Below are 21,737 nucleotides of genomic sequence, written 5' to 3' on the forward strand. Positions count from 1 at the left end.
GTAAGTACTTGAAAATCATTTCATAACTATTAAATATGGGCAGGCACTGGTTTGGGAGTCAGGAAATATTCTGAATCCAGTTCATTAATAAACTTGTGACCTGGACAAATCAGGTATTTATTTTGGAAGTAATAAGCACACAAATTCTAAACAAAGTATCAATTTTGTTTTGATTTTGTTTGTTTTCTATTAAATGAAAGGGGTGGATTAGATGGTTTTTAACTTTTCTTTCAACATTTGCTACTTCTTGATTTTATGATTTAGTCCATGGGGTCGCACAGAGTCAGACACGACTAAAGTGATTTAGCAGTAGCAGTATCTTTATCTGATTCTCTTAAAGTAACCTACTTAACCTTTCAGAAGTTCCGAGATTAAAGCAAACTAATTCTTTGACTGAAAAGCCTGTCTTATAAATTCTAAGGATCTCTTCACATCAATATTAAAATATGATTATGTTAAGGATTATCTATACATTTGTCTGCAGAAAATTAAGATCATGGCATCTGGTCCCATCACTTCATGGCAAATAAATGGGGAAACAGTGACAGACTTTAATTTTTTGGTCTCCAAAACCATGCAGATGGTAACTGCAGTCATGAAATTAAAAGATTCTTGCTCCTTGGAAGAAAAGTTATGACCAACATAGCCAGCATATAAAAAGCAGAGACATATCTTTGCCAACAAAGGTCCATCTAGTCAAAGCTCTGGTTTTTCCAGTAGTCATGTATGGATGTGAGAGTTGGACTATAACGAAAGCTGAGCACCGAAGAATTGATGCTTTTGAACTGTGGTATTGGAGAAGACTCTTGAGAGTCCCTTGGACGGCAAGGAGATCCAACCAGTCCATCCTAAAGAAAATCAGTCCTGAATATTCATTGGAAGGACTGATGCTGAAGCTGAAACTCCAATACTTTGGCCACCCGATGCGAAGAACTGACTCATTGGAAAAGACCCTGATGCTGGAAAAGATTGAAGGCAGAAGGAGAAGGGGACGACAGAGGATGAGATGGTTGGATGGCATCACTGACTCAATGGACATGAGTTTGAGTAAATTCCGGGAGTTGGTGATGGACAGGGAGACCTGGCGTGCTGCAGCCCATGGGGTGACAAAGAGTTGGACATGACTGCCAACTCACTTGAACTGAATTGAACAGTTGTCTGTAAGGAAAAACTTAAAGTGACAACCTGAGAAAACATCAGACTGTATGTTTAACTTACTTATTAGTTGGCCAGTTTTTCCCTGTAAATTCTCTTCCAGAGTCAGATAAGGCATAAAATAATAATTATTGTTCTAACAGATCATAATGGCAGTAGTAGAAGTTTGTTAGAAAGCGTGATAAAATGGTCTTACCACGTTGGAGTGAGGGAATGGAGGGAGTGGAGAAGGAAATTACACTTAGACTTTAAAAGTAACATGGAATTTAAGAACCAAAATAATTCCATGAAAAGTTGCCTAAATTATGTTATTCCTCACCTAAATCAACAATAGCATTAGGATGCAAAGTTGTCGATGTTGGGAGTCTTTTAAGGGCAGCATTAAATGACACATTTTTTCTCACTCAGATTCTGAATGAAAGAGGCAAATTAGCAGAGGAATAACATATGAATGGGCTTTCCAGGTGACTCAGATGGTAAAGAATCTGCCTGCAATGCTGGAGACCTGGGTTTGATCCCAGGGTTGGGAAGATCCCCTGGGGGTAGGCATAGCAATCCACTCCAATATTCTTGCCTGGAGAATTCCCATGGACTAAGGGTCTGGTGGGCTATAGTCCACAGGGTCGCAAAGAGGCAGACGTGACTGAGCAACTAAGCACAACACATATATAACAAAATATCATCTTATAATTTCATTTAAGTTTGTTTGGAGGGTATAGCTGTGTAGTCAGGGACAGAAGTATCCCCCAAAAGAAGCTGCATAGTATTAACTTATAAAAGGCCCAATTTCTTCAACTAGTTGTTGTTATTGTTCAGTTGCTTCATAGAAACACAAGGATTAAAGGATTAAAATGTATCTCTGGTTCTCAAATACATATACATACAAATGTGTATTTGAAAGCAATACCAATTTTCACATTGGAGCTTTTCTGCTCAGATTTTTCCTCCCAAATTTCATATTCAAAAGACAATGTCATACATTTGCTCCATCTAATATTTAAGCATTACATCTCCAAAATAGATTCTGATCCCATCCATTTTTCTTTGTCTTCATTGTCAAAAATCTAGACCAAGCCTCTGTTGTTCAGTCACTCAGTCGTGTCTGACTCTTTGCAACCCCATGAATTGCATCACACCAGGTTTCCCTGTCCTTTGCTGTTTGCTGGAGTTTGCTCAAACTTATTTCCATTGAGTTGGTGATGTCATCCAACCATCTTGTCCTCTGTTGTCCTTTTCTCCTCCTGCCCTCAAGCTTTCCCAGCATCAGAGTCTTTTCCAATGAGTTGGCCCTTCACATCAGGTGGCCAAAGTATTGGAGCTTCAGCCTCAGCATCTGTCCTTCCAATGCATACTCAGGGTTGATTTCCTTCAGGATTGACTGGTTTGATCTCCTTGCTGTCCAAGGAGATCTCAAGAGTCTTCTCCAACACCACAGTTCAAAACCAGCAGTTCTTTGGTGCTCCACCTTCTGAGTTGGACTATAAGTCCAACTCTCATATCTGTACACGACTACTGGAAAAACCATAGCTTTGAGTATACAGACTTTTGGCATCAAAATAATATCTCTGCTTTTTAATACACTGTCTAGGTTTGTCATAGCTTTCCTTTCAAGAAGCAGGCGTCTTTTAATTTCATGGCTTCAGTCACCATCTGCAGTGATTTTTGAAGTCCAAGAAAATAAAGTCTGTCACTGTTTCCATTGTTTCCCCATCTATTTGTCATGAAGTGATGGGACCATATGCCATGATCTTAGTTTTTTGAATGCTGAGTTTTAAACCAGCTTTTTCACTCTCCTCTTTCACCTTCATCAAGAGGCTCTTTAGTTCCTCTTCCATTTCTGCTGTTAGAGTGGTGTCATCTGCATATCTGAGGTTACTGACATATAACCTCCCAGCAGTCTTGATTCCAGCTTGTGCTTCATCCAGCTCAGCATTTCACATGATGTATTCTATATAGAAGTTAAATAAGCAAGATGACAATATATTACCTTGAATTATTCCTTTCCCAATTTTGAACCAGTCTGTTTTTCCATGTCAGTTTCTAACTATTGCTTCTTGACCTGCATACAGGTTTCTCAGGAGGCAGGTAAGGTGGTCTGGTATTCCCATCTCTCTAAGAATTTTCCACAATTTGTTGTGATCTACACAGTCAAAGGCTTTAGTGTAGTCAATGAAGAAGAAGTATATGTTTTTCTGGAATTCTCTTGCTTTTTGTGTGATCCAAGGGATGTTGGCAACTTGATCTCTAGCTCCTCTGCTCTTTCTAAATCCAGGTTGTACATCTGGAAGTTTTCAGTTTACATACTGTTGAAGCCTATCTTGAAGGATTTTGAGCATTACCTTGATAGTATATGAAATGACCACAGCTGTGTGATAGTTTGAACATTCTTTGGCCTTTATAAGACTGCCTTCATGTTTAAGACTTATGTGAAACGCCACTCTGAAAACGAAATGCTTCATTTGAACTATTGTGGATAATTCTGTTTGGATGCAAAAATGCAGATGTCTAAAGGCATCTGAACTGTGCAGCATCATGGGTTAAGTTTTTGTTTTTTTTTTAATTGAAGTTCCTCTATGTGTACTATCAGTTCAGTTGAGTCACTCAGTCATATCTGACCCTTTGTGACCCCATGGACTGCACCATGCCAGGCCTCCCTGTCCATCACCACATCCTGGAGTTTACTCAAGCTCATATCCACTGAGTTGGTGATGCCATCCAACCATCTCATCCTCTGTCATTCCTTTCTCCTCCCACATTCAGGCTTTCCCAGCATCAGGGTCTCTTCCACTGAGTCAGTTCTTCACATCAGATGGCCAAAGTATTGGGGTTTCAGCTTCAGCATCAGTCCTTCCAATGAATATTCAGGGCTGATTTTCTTTAGGATGCACTGGTTGGATCTCCTTGCATTCCAAGGGACTTTAAAGAGTCTTCTCCAACGTCTTCTCCAACATCACAGTTCAAAAGCATCAGTTTTTCAGTGCTCAGCCTTCTTTATAGTCCAACTCTCACATCCATACATGACTACTGAAAAAACCATAGCTTTGACTAGATAGACCTTTGTTGGCAAAGTAATGTCTCTGCTTTTTAATACGCTGTCTAGGTTGGTCATAACTTTTCTTCCAAGGAGCAAGCATCTTTGAACTTGGCTGCAGTCACCATATGACTTTGGAGCCCGAAAAAATAAAGTCTGTCATCGTTTCCATTCTCTCCCCATCTATTTGCCATGAAGTGATGGGGCCAGATGCCATGATCTTAGTTTTCTGTATGCAGGTCAAGAAGCAACAGCTGGGCTGGATGACACACAATCTAGAATCAAAATTGCTGGGAGAAATATCAATAACCTCAGATATGCAGATAACACCACCCTTATGGCAGAAAGAAAAGAGCAACTAAAGAGCCTTTTGATGAAAGTGAAAGAGGAAAGTGAAAAAGTTGGCTTAAAAGTCAACATTCAGAAAACTAAGCATCTGGAAGTTCATGGTTCATGTACTGTTCAAGCCTGGTTTGAAGAATTTTGAGCATTACTTTACTAGCGTGTGAGATGCATGCAATTGTGTGGTAGTTTGAGCATTCTTTGGCATTGCCTTTCTTTGGAATTGGAATGAAAACTGACCTTTTCCAGTCCTGAGGCCACTGCTGAATTTTCAAAATTTGCTGACATATTGAGTGCTGTTCTATGAGGATAATCAAAACCATACCGTTCACTGGTCCAAACTCCTCAGAAAAATGTTTTGACTGTGATAAATGCTTACTGAAGTCCAATATGTAATGCATGTGTTATTTTCTAAGGGAACAAGCCATATGAAATGTCAGGAAGCAAAACCTCATCAAATAATAAAACACTTATTATAATATATGTGATTAATTAGGGACATATTATGGGTGATACAGAATCACAAACTTTCTGATCTTACAAAGGCCCACAGAAATGTGTAATATCTTACTAAAATGTAATTCTGATGTTGTAGATTTAGCTCCCCCTTTCAATGTCCATTTGGTGTTATCAGAATGCATAATTTCTTTTATTTATACTTGTACATTTTAATATATTTTCCCCTTATTCTTCTTTTTCCCACATTAATATTGGTTATGCTATTTCTATTACTTTACTATTTCTTTCCACTCACAAATTCTACTTTGCTTTTTTACAACCTTTTTTTGCTTCACAGCCTCTGGCTTCCAATTTATTTCCTTTTGGATTTTTTGTTTCTTTATAGGATTTTTAAAAATCTAATTGGCTTCTACTTTTGTTTTGCTTGTCTTCCTAAAGAATGTTCTTCCATTTTTCTATTGCCCACTGCACTACTTATTTCCAACTTAGGAAAAAAAAATCTTTCAGAAATGCTCTTGTCATACACGTCCTGTTATTATTTTATACCCAGCTGTGGTTACTTAGTTATCCCTCTCACTTTTTATAGTTCATTTTCATTTAAGTGCATATCTCTATTCATCTTGAAAGTATTTCTCTCTCTTCAAAGTCTTTTTCCACCAAGAAAATTAAATTGTTTTGTCTCTTATGAAAGGAGTAAGCACTCCTCTGTCAACTGAAAGGCATATTTAAATGCCAGCTCTCATGTAAAGAGAAGGTGTAGGCCAAAACTACAACCACAGGTTTTGTGAGTTCCTATATGCCAACAAAGGTTCATCTAGTCAAGGCTATGGTTTTTCCTGTGGTCACGTATGGATGTGAGAGTTGGACTGTGAAGAAGGCTGAGCGCTGAAGAATTGATGCTTTTGAACTGTGGTGTTGGAGAAGACTCTTGAGAGTCCCTTGGACTGAAAGGAGATCCAACCAGTCCATTCTGAAGGAGATCAGCCCTGGGATTTCTTTGGAAGGAATGATGCTAAAGCTGAAACTCCAGTACTTTGGCCACCTCATGTGAAGAGTTGACTCATTGGAAAAGACTCTGATGCTGGGAGGGATTGGGGTCAAGAGGAGAAGGGGACGACAGAAGATGAGATGGCTGGATGGCATCACTGACTCAATGGACCTGAGGCTGAGTGAACTCCGGGTGTTGGTGATGGACAGGGAGGCCTGGCGTGCTGCGATTCATGGGGTCGCAAAGAGTCGGACACGACTGAGCGACTGATCTGATAATATATTATGTGGTGCATTGTTTCATATGCTTATTTGCCAACTGTATATCTTCAATTTGGGACAAATTAGCATCTTGATAATATTGAAACTTCCTATCCATGAACCGGGAATACCTCCATTTATTTAATTAGTACTTTCCTGGTGACTCAGACAGTAAAGAATCTGCCTATAATGCAGGAGACCTGGGTTTGACCCCTGAGTCAGGAAGATCCCCTGGAAAAAGGAATGGCAACCCACTCTAGTATTCTTGCCTGGAGAATTCCATGGACAGAGGTGCCTGGTGGACTACAGTCCATGGGATTGCAAAGAGTAGGACATGACTGAGCAACTAACACTCACTCACTTGATTTCTTTGGTCAGTTTTATAATTTTACTCATACAGACCTTGAACATAATCTGTTAAATTTGTATTTAAGTATTTCTTTGAGGGGAGTGCTAATGTGAGTGGTTTTATGTTTTTAACTTCCAATTCCACTTGTTCTTTGCTGGAATGTAGGAAAGCAGCTGACTTTTCTATATTAACTTTGTAATTTGCAACCTCACTGTAATTGCTTATTAGTTCCAGGAGTTCTTCTGTTAATTCTTTTGGATTTTTTTATATAAACAATTATGATGTCAACAGACACACTCATTTCTTCCTTCTCAATCTGTAAACTTTTTATTTCCTTTCCTTGCCTTATTACATTAGCTAGGACTTCCCGTATGATCTTAAAAAGTGATGAGAGGAGATGTCCTTGCTTTGTTTGTAATCTGAGTGGGAAAGGTTCTAGTTTCTTCCATTGTATTTTAAAACTTGTTGTTCCTATAAAGGAAATATATTGAGTTTTTCATATCACCTTTGAAATAGACACCTCAATTCTTTTACCACTTTTAGGAATCTTTCAGATGTTTCTATTTTTTCTAGGCATACAATTATATAGTATGCAAATAACTATATTTTACTTCCTTCATCCTTATTAGTGTAATTGTATCTCACATATAATTGGATTGGTATGTATAGTGTTGAGTTTTTCCTAAGCTTTATGAAAGTATGTTTAGGATTTGTAAAGTGTTTTGTTGACCTTGGGGATCTGTGTGTGTGTGTGTATAAAATGTTAGAACAACTGGACAAATGGATGTCTACCTCACTCCATATAGTAAGCAAATTCTAGGGCTTCCCTGGTGATCCAGTGGTTAAGCACCCATCTTGCAGTGCAAGGGTCACCAGTTCATCCCTGGTCCAGGAATATCCCATCTGCTTCAGAGTAACTAAGCTCACACACCACAACTACTGCACCTGCACTCTGAGGCCTGTGAGCCACAACTATTGAGCCCACATGCAGCAACTACTGAAGCCCGCACACCCTGGAGCCCGTGCTCCATAACAGGAGAAGCCTCAGCAATGAGAAGCCTGTGCACTGCAACTAGAGACTAAGCCCTGCTCCCCATAACTAGAGAAACCGTCTGTGCAGCTATGGAAACCCAACACAGCCAATAAGCAAATAAATATTAGAAATCACATTCCAAATAGATCAAAGATTTAAATGTATAAATCTAAACCATAAATGATAAAAATGAAGGAAGAAAATATGATGTATCCCTCCACACTCTCAGGGACATGGATGCTTTCCAGAGCATGACACAAAATCTAGAAACCAGAGAAGAATTAGAGTGAATCATCACATAACATGCAAAATGTTTTAATTAAATTTTGTAATCTGTAGCACAAAACACCATAAACTCAAAATACATACACTATATATTTTTAAAAGCCCCCACATTCCCAAATTAAATGGTTCATATTGTATCTAAAAGGGTGCTATAGTTTAAAAAGGAAAAGAAAATGAAAACATGTACTGTTATTTAAATAGTCACAGAAAGAAAAGAAAATATAGCTCTTGAACATATGCTCATGTAAGTTCACATAAGTTCAGCTTTTCTCATTTTAAGACAAATGCAAATTAAAATAGTAATATGGCCCCTGTTTTGCCCCAATCCGATTGAACATACTGAAAATATGATAACACATTATGTGGTGAGAATGTACATGAGCAGGCACCATGTTCCATTGTTGTCAGAAGAACCAGTTGGTTCAACCTTCAGAAAGAGTTATTTTGTAATAATACCAAAATTAAAGATTCACATTCTGCATAGCTAAGTACAACTGTAGAAATTGATACTATACTATTCACATATATGTGAAAGTATGTGTATAACATATATTAATTCTATCTTTATTTATAAAAACAAAAGATTAAAAACAGTACCTATCACCCGGGAATTGATTGAATAAATTATAGTATGTACAAAAAAAGGAAAACTATGCAGCTGATAAAGAGTTGAATCTGCAAAAACTGATAAGAAATGAACTCTAATAGATATTTTCAGTGAAAAGTGCAGGGTGCAGAAAATGTGTGAGTTGGCACATATCTATTACATAGACAGATAACAGTGGTTAGGTCTTAGGTCAGAAATTGATTTTTTGCGAGCAAGAAGGAAGGGGAATTTTCCAGTTTCCTTTAATATTTTGAATTTATGTCATTTATGCATGTTTTCTATCAAAAAAACTAGTCAGAAATAAAACCATCCATACATTGATGTTATAATAGTTACCTTAGAAAATGCACCATACTTGTTATCCCTAAACATTTATTTCAAAATAAATTACTGCCAGTATTTTCCTGATTCCTTATGGGAACAGTAGAATTTTAAGGCCAAACATGCTTTTTCTGTTGATTTAAATTTACTTGATTTAAATTTTCTTTTCTTCCAGGCCCTAAGCTGAATTGCAGGTAGATTGAAAAGACCTCTGAAAATTTCACTAGTTCACTTCAAGGACAGAGAGTACAAATTTAGACTTGTATATCCAGTAAAGAATCTGCCTGCAGTACAGGGGACCTGGGTTCAATCCCTGGGTTGGGAAGATACCCTGGAGAAGGCATGGCAACTCACTCCAATATTCTTGCCTGGAGAATCCCCGTGGACAGAGGAGCCTGGCAGGCCACAGTCCATGGGGTCTCAAAGAGTTGGACTCGACTGAGTGATTAAGCACAGCACACCCCCTTGTTTCCGGTCACCCGTCAAAAACTTCACAGCAGTGGGAATCTCCCTCAGTAAAATTTGAAGTTCCCGTAAGACCTCTCAAAAGATATATGGCAGCAATTTTAATATTGCAGTTCATATACACCAAAGCTGCAATTAACTATATTGTAGTTTGCTGACCTTAATGAGTTAATGACCTTCCCTCCTAGCTCACTTGGTAAAGAATCTCCCTGGAAGGCAGGAGACCTGGGTTCAATTCCTGGGTTGGGAAGATCCCCTGAAGAAGGAAATGGCAACCACTCCAATCTTGCTTAAAGAATCCTATGGACAGAAAAGCCTGGCAGACAAGAGTCCATGGGGTTGCAAGAGTTGGACACGACTTAGCAACTAAACCATGAACCAATGAGTTAATGCCGTGTCCAAATAAAACTTGTGGTCAAATGACAGCCTAGGCTCTGAGAAGTTTTGGCTCAGTATTATCTGTGAAATTTGAGCTGATATTAAATATGCCTTAAAACAATACCTTTGGGATTTGGCCTCCAGCATCTGATTAGGTCTGGCAGCTGTATGAGTCAAGAGTTTTGCCTCAGGTCCTTATGTTTTGCACTGTAGGATTATAGCATCAGCAAGAATATCATTATTCCTTTAGTGAAGGAAAATATCTCAGTGTTTGAGCTTATAGAACTGTCTTCTTTCTGATTACTTTTTCCTCTGAAATAAGAGAATTCTGCTGTCTCCTGTACCTATAGTTATCTTCTCCCGCCCACTGCCCAATCTAGTAATTCTTTTCCAGCCTAGCCTTTCTGCCATTCTTAGTCATCTAATTGTTGTCTGTCTAACCTTAAACTGTCTCTTTCTATATGCATTTAAGTAGGCTGACCCTAGCATGACGGATGCCATGACAGGTCACAGTTCCATTGTCTTTGTCTCAGAATAGATGAAGCCTCAATCAGGACAGCCATGGCTATTTGGTCATTAAATCTGGCTGCAGCAAACTGTTCTGACTGGCTTGATCAGGAGCCACTTGTGCAGATTAGACAGTTGCGTTTTATATCCTCTCAGAGACAGCTCCCTTTCCACTTCATCCTGTTGATGAGTTAACCATGGTCTCTCTGGGGCTACATCCTCATCTTCTGGGTGGCTCACAGAGTGAATAGCTCATTTGGGACAGGGTGGTACTTAGCCAATGTACTTTAATTAAGGCTATACTTGAATAACTTCCTTAAGTTATGGCACGGTTCCTGCCTCAGCAAAGCATAAGGATTGGATTAATAAACATGGGACATTTATAACAAAAAAGCTGAGATAGAAAACGTGTTTGTTAAGCCAAACTCATAGAAACAGAAAGTGGAATGGTGGTTGCAAGAAGCTGGGGGAGGGGAAAATAGAGAGTTGCTGTTCATTGACATTAAATTTCAGTTGCATAAGATGAATAAGTTCTAGAGATCTAAATGACTTTGTGCCTATAGTTGACAATACTGTCTTGCACGTTTAAAAGTTTGCTTAAAGGGTCATGCTAAAGATCTCAAGTTAAATGTTCTACCTACAAAAAAAAAAAAAGAATTTATATTTAATTATTCCATTTGGATTTAATTGGAAATGAACTTTTCAGTCCTCTAGTTTGTATTGCATAACAGGAGGTTGCAGATATTAAGATCTTTAAAGCTCCTTAAAATATCTGTATTCTTTCTCTTTAGGACTTCATATGCAGAGTAAATGGTGATTAAAATGTGCAGGATGACAAGATGGAGCAAACAGTGCTTGTGCCACCAGGACCTGACAGCTTCAACTTCTTCACCAGAGAATCCCTTGCGGCTATTGAAAGACGCATTGCAGAAGAAAAGGCTAAGAATCCCAAACCAGACAAGAAAGACGATGATGAACATGGCCCAAAGCCAAATAGTGACTTGGAAGCTGGAAAGAACCTTCCTTTTATTTATGGAGACGTCCCTCCAGAGATGGTGTCAGAGCCCCTGGAGGACCTGGATCCCTACTATATCAATAAGAAAGTGAGTGTGTTTTATCAGGCATATTTTGCTGCTTTTTACCTTATAGTATACCTTAGACTGTTAGAGCACCAACATATGCTAAGTTAGCACAAACTCTAAGTATCCTTCTCTTTGGGAAATAGAACACATTTGTGTATGCTTTATGCATATATACGACAAATAAATTGATTAGATCATAACAGATGGAGCTGTCCCAAATGTACACAAAAGATATCTAAAAACAAATGTAAGTCATAGGCAGCTATTTTGACAAATTAAAAACTTCTCCCCAGGGATTGTGTTTACTATTTATGAGTTTTCTGTACTTGAAAATCCTGAAATTGTCACAAGTTATAAAGATCTCAAAAATGTTGGTATTAATTTCTCATAGAACAAAATTTGATACCAAAAGGATTTTCAATTTTATATTATATATAAATATTATGTTATATATAATACATCAATTAAGTTCCTGAAGAAATTTTTTCATTTGGAAAAAAACATTCCTATACAAACTATAGTTTAAACAATTATTTAATCTTTTGGTGGGAATATATTAATATTGGTAAGGATTAACCAAAATCTAGTAATCTAAAAATACATAAATTTGAGTATTCATGCTTGAAGTGAATGTATTAAGTACTTATCCTTTCATTATGACCATGATTTCACCAAGTCAAGAAGAAAAGTATTAAAAAAAAATTAAATTAAAAAAAATTATTATATTGATTTTAGATTAAATTTATGGCTTGTTAATTTGCAATATTTTATTATATTTTTCACCTAACACAACATATTTGTTAACTCTTGGTGGAAGGTACAGCACAAAGATTGTAATTAAGCAAATTAAATGTTTTAGTTAAATATGGTCCTTAAAAATGCCCCCAAAACTTTTAGGGATGTTTTTGGTTGCTGGCACAATTATCATGTTAGTTTTTATCAAGTGCAGAAATTTGGAATTATGGTATGTTAATTCAAGGCAGTTTTGTAAATCACTTCTCATTGACCACCACAGTTTTCAGAGGTAGAAACCTCTTAGGTTCAGATTTTTTTTTTAAGTTGTCAGGCTATACCTGGTTTAAGTATAACAATTTTCTTTTTTAAAACTGATTTGTCATTTTACAGTAATGGAAGAGATTAATCATTTTCAATAGATTTATTATCTTTTATTTAAATTTGTTTTTTAACATTGTAGTATTAAATCTTAGTAGGTAAACCATTATCTGTTTCATAACTGCCATTTAAATTAAGAGAAAAATTGCATTTTATCATTCAGTCACTACTTTGGAAATTAATGATATCTGAAAAGCTAAAACCCATATTAAGCAGTCTACGAAGGGGTTATTTGTATTTTTTTTAAAGTAAAAATGTGATAAACCAGTTATTCAAACATTTTACCTTACTTAAAATTACTCTATTATTGAAGTTATGACTCTGATATGTTCTAGCCAGAAATTCATTGCAACTAAAGTATATGACTTTATTTATAGCCATTGGACATTTCCAAGCTACTTAGAGCTGCTATTATCGTGGGTTAGGTGGGCTCCATCCTAAGTAGGCATTTTGCTACCCCTAGACATCCAGTCCCCAGCTTTCCAGTAGAAATAACCATCTGAAAGTTATTAAAGTCACCCAGAGCCTACCACTTCATCAAACAGGATCCAAAGCCAGGATCCCAGATCCTCTGCCATGTCCTTATCTGTAAAACAATAAATGCATACATTGAGAAAGACCAAACTAATGCCTGTTGACAAGGGCGGCTCTTCTTTAAATAGAAACCAAATCATCCAATCAATCTTTTCCTTTAAATTGAAAAGTTTTTAGATTAATAAAGTTGTCATATTGAGCAAATGTCCCCAGACAAAGCAGTCCACAATTGGTTTATAATGAATTAGATATAACAAAGGATATAAAGACAGATGGAAAACAAAGTAATGTAAACCCTTCCGAATAGTTAAAAGAAAGGTCTTGAAACTGAGGATGAAAGACAGACTCTGAAGGAATGACTAATCTGCCAGATTCTTGTGCTGAAGTAACCCTTATAAACTTTGTTAGCTTCACATTCAAACTTGCCTTTACCATATCCTTATCTTCAAATGCACATTGTGTGAGGAAGGAAAAACATTCTGACATTTCGGAACAAATCTGTGCGCAAGTAGCACAATCTGATAAGAGAAATATTGTTATTAGAAAGGAGCTTTCCCCAAGTTGAGGCACGTCCATTGCTTTCACTTTGAGCTGACATCAAGCAAGTCTCCAAATTTAAGTCATTCAACAGAAATACAAATGAAACTTTTTGCAGGACTGAAATCCTTAAAAACTAACATGGCATGCTTGAGCTGTGTGTTTGAAATTGCCTTTTTTTTTTTTTTTTTTCATCTTCACGTTTTAAAACTTTCTATAGTTATGTGTACACTCTTTTCTAGTTTTAAATTTTCTTTCATAATTAGATTGTTTCAGTATGGAGGAATAGTCTTAAATTCTGAATGTGTTTCCTCTGATTGATGGTAGAATGCTTAGAAAAATAATAACCTTTTTAAAATAATGAATATTTCTTTTGATATTTGACCAATTTCATTTTAGTGGCTTGGGTGTCTAAGGATGGCAGGGTGATCTTCATTAAACAACACAATGCATATACACAGTACTCCTGGCGTAGATGAAGTGTCTAATGATGGAAGTGTCACTGGGGAAAAGCTTCCTAGGGTGAGATTTCCCATTCTCACCAATATTGAGGATGTGGGTTTTATAGCCTTTGTGGGTTGTAACATACAAATATTAATCAGGCTAGTGATTCCCCTAAGGCTTAACTCAAGTATGGTACTTAATGTGTCATTTGTGTCTATATACCACATTTCTATAGTCTCCTTCTAAAAAATGTATAGAATAAACAAAGCAAGCCCCTTGTCAGAATGGCTGGAGAATCTTTGCTGTTTTAGCTTAAAGTGCAGTGGTGCACGAATATAAGGAATTTACCTGTAAGGAATAGAAAGAACACAAACCGCAGCGAAGCTGTCTGTGATCTTCTACAAAGACAATGTCAGTGCGCTTATGGAAATGTCACTGCTGATGGTGTATTTTCGGATGGCATATGCCCACATATATTTATCTCTTTTGCCCCAGTTTAAAATGTACTAATTACATAATGTTCAAAATTTCTGCTGAGACTGTTAAAATAGTTTAATCCATGGTCAGTGATATTGTAGCAGTAACTGGAAAAATAGTATCAACTGTCTCGTGAACATTCATGGCACATGAAGCATTCCAGACCTGCAGATGTTTTAAGCCTTCAGAAGTCCAAGGTAAGAACTAAGGAATAAATTAACAGTGCTATCAGAAAAGACCCACAGAATTTTCCACACTGTGTTAACTTTGGTTCCATGATCTTCAGAACATGATTCCAGGCTGGGTTCCTTTTTTGTTTTGTTTATTTACTGTGTGGCAAGGCACATTTTAGCTTGTGAACACACCTTTATTTCTTCGTGGGAATTTTTTTTTTTTCACAGTTTCCTTTCATAGCTTTGGTTGATATTGCACCATTTGGCTATACATTCAAATTCTTCACCCACTCTTTATTATAGAAAACTTCTTCCTTCTCATGTTCTTCTTAAAATTACAGATGACTCATTAGTATCCTTTTGACTGTGACAGTGTACTGGAAATAGAATGAGGTATTTTAGCTGTGTGGTGAAAATGGATGTTTGTTAATTATGGAATGTACAAATGTATCCATTTAAAATGTACTCTTTACTTGACTGTCTCACCAACCATTAAAAGACAATTTATTCTCCCCTTTTTTCAGCTCTTCTGAAAGAGATGCATGGCTCCTCTTTATTGGGGCTGCATGAAAAATCAGACAGGAACTTGTGATTTTAAATTCATGCCTGGTTTGTCATCACTACAGGAGTTTTTAATTGTTATGTGGGGTAGGGAGAGTTCTTTGTTTTGGTTTTAAACAAATAGAGATTAGGTAGTTTTTCTTGCAAAAGTAATTTAAAAGAAAATCAGAACAATAGATGGTAAAAGCTCATGATTCCATGAATTCTCATCTTCATGAATTTTCTTTGTATATCATTCAGTCAGTTCATTCAATTCAGTCACTCAGTTGTGTCCTACTCTGCGACCCCATGAATCGCAGCATGCCAGGCCTCCCTGTCCATCACCAACTCCCAGAGTTTACTCAGACTCACATCCATTGAGTCAGTGATGCCATCCAGCCATCTCATCCTCTGTCGTCCCCTTCTCCTCCTGCCCCCAATCCCTTCCAGCATCAGAGTCTTTTCCAATGAGTCAACTCTTCGCATGAGGTGGCCAAAGTACTGGAGTTTCAGCTTTAGCATCATTCCCTCCAAAGAAATCCCAGGGCTGATCTCCTTCAGAATGGACTGGTTGGCTCTCCTTGCAGTCCAAGGGACTCTCAAGAGTCTTCTCCAACACCACAGTTCAAAAGCGTCAATTCTTCGGCACTCAGCCTTCTTCACAGTCCAACTCTCACATCCATACATGACCACAGGAAAAACCATAGCCTTGACTAGATGGACCATTGTTGGCAAAGTAATATCTCTGCTTTTCAATATGCTATCTAGGTTGGTCATAACTTTTCTTCCAAGGAGTAAGCGTCTTTTAATTTCATGGCTGCAGTCACCATCTGCAGTGATTTTGGAGCCCCCAAAAATAAACTCTGACACTGTTTCCACTGTTTCCCCATCTATTTCCCATGAAGTGATGGGACCAGATGCCATGATCTTCGTTTTCTGAATGTTGAGCTTTAAGCCAACTTTTTCAATCTCCACTTTCAACTTTCATCAAGGCTCTTTAGTTCCTCTTCACTTTCTGCCATAGGGTAGTGTCATCTGCATATCTGAGGTTATTGATATTTCTCCCGGCAATCTTGATTCCAGCTTGTGTTTCTTCCAGCCCAGCGTTTCTCATCATGTACTCTGCATAGAAGTTAAATAAGCAGGGTGACAATATACAGCCTTGATGTACTCCTTTTCGTATTTGGAACAGTCTGTTGTTCCTTGTCCAGTTCTAACTGTTGCTTCCTGACCTGCATACAGGTTTCTCAAGAGGCAGGTCAGGTAATCTGGTATTCCCATCTCTTGAAGAATTTCCCACAGTTTATTGTGATCCACACAGTCAAAGACTTTGGCATAGTCAATAAAGCAGAAATAGATGTTTTTCTGGAACTCTCTTGCTTTTTCCATGATCCAGCAGATGTTGGCAATTTGATCTCTGCTTCCTCTGCCTTTTCTAAAACCAGTTTGAACATCAGGAAGTTCATGGTTCACGTATTGCTAAAGCCTGGCTTGGAGAATTGTGACCATTACTTTCCTAGTGTGTGAGATGAGTGCAATTGTGCAGTAGCTTGAGCATTCTTTGTCATTGCCTTTCTTTGGGATTGGAATGAAAACTGACCTTTCCCAGTCCTGTGGCCACTGCTGAGTTTTCCAAATTTGCTGGCATACTGAGTGCAGCACTTTCACAGCATCATCTTTCAGGATTTGAAATAGCTCAAATGGAATGCCATCACCTCCACTAGCTTTGTTCGTAGTGATGCTTTCTAAGGCCCACTTGACTTCACATTCCAGGATGTCTGGCTCTAGGTCAGTGATCACACCATCGTGATTATCTTGGTCGTGAAGATCTTTTTTGTACATTTCTTCTGTGTATTCTTGCCACCTCTTTTTAATATCTTCTGCTTCTGTTAGGTCCATACCATTTCTGTCCTTTATCGAGCCCATCTTTGCATGAAATGTTCCCTTGGTATCTCTAATTTTCTTGAGGAGATCTCTAGTCTTTCCCATTCTGTTGTTTTCCTCTATTTCTTTGCATTGATCACTGAGGAAGGCTTTCTTATCTCTGCTTGCTATTCTTTGGAACTCTGCATTCAGATGTTTATATCTTTCCTTTTCTCCTTTGCTTTTTGCTTCTCTTCTTTTCACAGCTATTTGTAAGGCCTCTTGAGACATCCATTTTGCTTTTTTGAATTTCTTTTCCATGGGGATGGTCTTGCTCCCTGTCTCCTGTACAATGTCACGAACCTCCATCCATAGTTCATTAGGCACTCTGTCTATCAGATCTAGTCCCTTAAATCTATTTTTCACTTCCACTGTATAATCATAAGGGATTTGATTTAGGTCATACTTGAATGGTCTAGTGGTTTTCCCTGCTTTCTTCAATTTAAGTCTGAATTTGGTAGTAAGGAGTTCATGATCTGAGCCACAGTCAGCTCCTGGTCTTATTTTTGCTGACTATATAGAGCTTCTCCATCTTTGGCTGCAAAGAATATAATCAATCTGATTTCAGTGTCGACCATCTGGTTTTGTCCATGTGTAGAGTGTTCTCTTGTGTTGTTGGAAGAGGGTGTTTGCTGACCAGTTAGCGCCCCTAAAATTACCAGTCACCCAGGCTCTCCCTCCCTTAGTTTTAGAGCACTATAGTTCACTTTTAGATATTTCTCCTACCCACCGTTTGTTTCTTCCTTATGTCCCTTTCTTCTTTGTCACCTTCCTGTCTCTGGCTCAGAAGCAATCCCAAGTTGATGAGAGCAGTAGTTAAATAATGGTTAGCATTTATCAAGTACCTGCCATATTAGTAAAACTTAAAATGAAAGTGACGTAAACTCAATGGAAAATAGTTTTTTAAAACAAAGAATCAAACAACTAAACGTGTGTATAGGGTAAATCTGGTCTTAATATTAAAGGATCCAGTACCTAACGCAGTGTCATCAGGACACAGTCCTTTTGCATTTCTCACTCTGCTTCCACCTATGCCAGCTGCATTCACAGGCTGGTTCTTCCCACAAGATGGTAGAAATAGCCATCAGTGGCACAAAACTGATGGACAAAAAATTGATAGCACAAAACTGGGACTTCCCCGGTGGCTCAGAGGTTAAAGCGTCTGCCTGGAATGTGGGATACCCGGGTTCGATCCCTGGGTTGGGAACATCCCCTGGAGAAGGAAATGGCAACCCACTCTAGTACTCTTGCCTGGAGAATCCCATGGAGGGAGGAGCCTGTTAGGCTACAGTCCATGGGGTCGCAAAGAGTTGGACACGACTGAGTGACTTCACTTCACTTCTTCACTTTAGCACAAAACTAACTTCTACAGCCTAGTAACTCCAAAGAACTCATTTTTTCTTCAAAACTTCTCCTGGAATTCATTTTACTAGGTCACATAACCTATTCTGAATCAGCCACTGTAGCCAAGGATTTGTGATGATCTCATTGGCTAGATCAGTGTCACATGTTAACCAGTGTTGCCAAGGGATGGATCAGCTCCACCCAAACCATGTGGCTAGACAGTGAGGCAGCGGTTTTCTGTAAAAGGAAGAGATAGAGACTGTGACAAAGGTGTGCTAGATAAACAAAAGCCAAGCTCTGTCTATGCTTTAGGAAATTTACAGTTCTTATTTAACCAACATGCCCTTCCAAGATAATTCTTATCTTTATTTTAAAATGATGAAACTGAGGTAAAGTAATTTTCCTAAGATCATAGGGCTATTAAGTAACAGAGACTAGATTTCAAACCAGATCCTTCAGCTTCTATGGCTTATTGCTATGCTACTCTGGATTTGCAGTTGTCACACTAATGAAGAGAAGCCAGCGATGGAATCTAAATAAGCCTGTTGCTACTTTTCCTGCCTCTCCACACAGGCCACTGTGAAGCTGTCCTCCTCATCTCCTCGGCTGGCAGTATTTCCCAAACCTGACTTGTTGCTTCACTACTTCTACTCAATCAGGGCCTGCCTTCATAAAAACTAATATCTTTGAGACTCAGTGGCTCTAGATCAGTTCCTAAATTAATTAGAAAATTACATTTCCCATCAAATTTTAATAGTTTTTTTTCCACATTTTTTTCCAAAGAGGACAGTTTCAGGTAACATGAATTGTGTGCCTCTGTAAAGAAATGCCATTTAAATTGGGATCTCAAGTGTAGAAAGAAGAGAGAAGTCTTCCATGGGAAGGGAACAGCCTGTAAGAAGACATGTAATATATTGGGACTGTAATAAGTAAAAGGAAAGTAAGATGTGGTTGGGGAGATGGGCTTGGGGCTAGATCAAAGCTCCAAGAGTTTGATGTTTAAGGGAAAAATAGTTCTCTGAAGACTTTGGGTAGAGAAGTGACGATGTTCACTTTTTGCTTTTAAGATCAAGTTGGGGGTCTTTATAGACGTCTGGTCTAGATTTTTGACAATGAAGACAAAGAATAATGGATGAGATAAGAATCCATTTTGGAGACATAATGCTTAAGTATTAGATAGGAACAGTGTCAGACTTTATTTTTCTGGGGCTCCAAAATCACTGCAGATGGTGACTGCAGCCATGAAATTAAAAGACGCTTACTCCTTGGAAGGAAAATTATGACCAACCTAGATAGCATATTCAAAACCAGAGACATTACTTTGCCAACAAAAGTCCGTCTAGTCAAGGCTATGGTTTTTCCAGTGGTCATGTATGGATGTGAAAGTTGGACTGTGAAGAAAGCTGAGCACCAAAGAATTGATGCTTTTGAACTGTGGTGTTGGAGAAGACCTTTGAGAGTCCCTTGGACTGCAAGGAGATCCAACCAGTCCATCCTAAAAGAGATCAGTCCTGGGTGTTCTTTGGAAGGACTGATGCTAAAGCTGAAACTCCAGTACTTTGGCCACCTCATGTGAAGAGTTGACTCATTGGAAAAGACTCCGATGCTGGGAGGGATTGGGGGCAGGAGGAGAAGGGGACGACAGAGGATGAGATGGCTGGATGGCAGCACCAACTTGATGCACATGAGTTTGGGTGAACTCCGGGAGTTGGTGATGGACGGGGAAGCCTGGCGTGCTGCAATTCATAGGGTCTCAAGAGTCAGACACAACTGAGCGACTGAACTGAACTGATTAGATGGGAGCAAATGGATGGCATTGTTTTTTGAATATGAAATTTGGGAGGAAAGAAACTGAGCAGCAAAGTTCCAATGTGAAAATTAGCACTGCTTTGTTTTAACTTATGTTAAAACACATAAGTTTTAACAAGTGTTTGTGTATATATTTGAGTTTGTATACACAAGTGTTTGTATGTGTATATATTTGAGAACCAGAGATACTTACATTTTTAATCCTTTAATCCTTGTGTTTATATGGCACTTGGAATTCATTAAGGAGATTCACATGTTTTATTTCATTTCTATCCTTTAAACCACCCTGAGGTTAGTAGTATTATAATCTTCTCCATTCAGATGAAGAAATTGACATGGAATAATTTGCCCAAATTCTTCACACAGCAACATCTGCAATAAAACTGGGCCAATTAGTCCTTTTCTGTCAATGAAAAATTAACTGAGCATGGACTATGTACCATAACCATGTTATAGGCTAAAGATACAGGGATGAGAAATATTTGACCCCCAGATTTTATCAATTTACTGGTGGTTATAATTTTTTCTCTCCGTCTGAGGCAGAGGCAGAAGCATCTGTAACTAACTGATGAGAATCCAGTTGGGGACCAATTATGGGGTCATCTCTAGCACTGGCCCCACTGCAACTATTCTACCCAGGTAAACCTTAGGGACAAGCAATTTTACAGATTCTTTTCTGGGTACATATTTTTCTCCTTTGCATTAACTTAAAGCAAAAATTAATTAAAAAAAAAAAACTATGAGGCCTTGAGCCTGCAGATGTATTTTTGTTTGTCTCATGCAATACTGTTTAAAATTTTGAATTAGTGTCTGAGATTTATAAATCAGAAGATTGCACAAACATGTGTAAACCTGAATATTTAGGTTTCTCACACACTATCAGATCTGGCATCACTGATTTGCATACCAGAAATTAGCATGTCTCTTGCACTGTCTAGCCACTGTGGGGTGTTGGTTTGTGATCTCTGGCTTCAAGACAATTAAATGAGGGCTGGATATTAAAGCTTGGTGGGCCATGGGCAGGCATCAGTTCACAGATTGTTCTTTAGGCTGGTTATTCCTCATCTAAGCAGAAAAGTAGAATGAGATTGGGAGAGAAAACGTTTTGTAAATTATTGCTCACTCACTTTGGAATCAGGAAGAGAACCTGTGAGAAAGCTTTCCATCCCTCAGTGAGCCAGGAAATGAGGGAAATCTTGGCCTGAATCCATAGGTTATTTAAAAAAAAAAAAAGGCAAAGAAGTAGGTGAGATAATTTAGATAGCTCATAGGGAAAAAATATAATTAGATTCCAAGGAATTGGCCCACAGTGAAAGATGTCCCCAGAGATATGTACTAATGGGAATCTCTTGCCTTTCTATGCAATTATTTATACCCAAAGCTCTGAAGCATCTCTTCTGCCATGTGGTATCATTCTGCCCTTTCTTGCTGGAACCTCTTCTCAAGCCAACAGCTTAGAGCTCGAAAAAGGTTGACCCCACTTCTCGAAGAAGATAGAGCCAGGGAGTTTCCCTAATTTGAATGCCAGGGTAATATCAAAGTGGGGAGAGAGTTGCTGCCCAATTTAGAAATCTGTTACCA

The 21,737-nt window shown here is 38.2% G+C and overlaps 1 protein-coding gene across 1 annotated transcript in view; it reads left to right on the forward strand.

The window, feature by feature from the left end:
- Positions 1-21,737, forward strand: part of SCN1A (sodium voltage-gated channel alpha subunit 1) — a 183,095-nt gene that overhangs the window by 77,172 nt on the left and 84,186 nt on the right. Inside the window, exon 2 of the mRNA XM_019971663.2 lies at positions 10,972-11,283. Within this exon, the coding sequence (XP_019827222.1) occupies positions 11,020-11,283 (264 nt within the window). The 5' untranslated portion in view covers positions 10,972-11,019. The remainder of the gene's footprint in view (positions 1-10,971; positions 11,284-21,737) is intronic.

The sequence above is a fragment of the Bos indicus genome, chromosome 2 (assembly GCF_029378745.1).
Source record: "Bos indicus isolate NIAB-ARS_2022 breed Sahiwal x Tharparkar chromosome 2, NIAB-ARS_B.indTharparkar_mat_pri_1.0, whole genome shotgun sequence".
In the NCBI taxonomy this organism is placed as follows: domain Eukaryota; kingdom Metazoa; phylum Chordata; class Mammalia; order Artiodactyla; family Bovidae; genus Bos; species Bos indicus.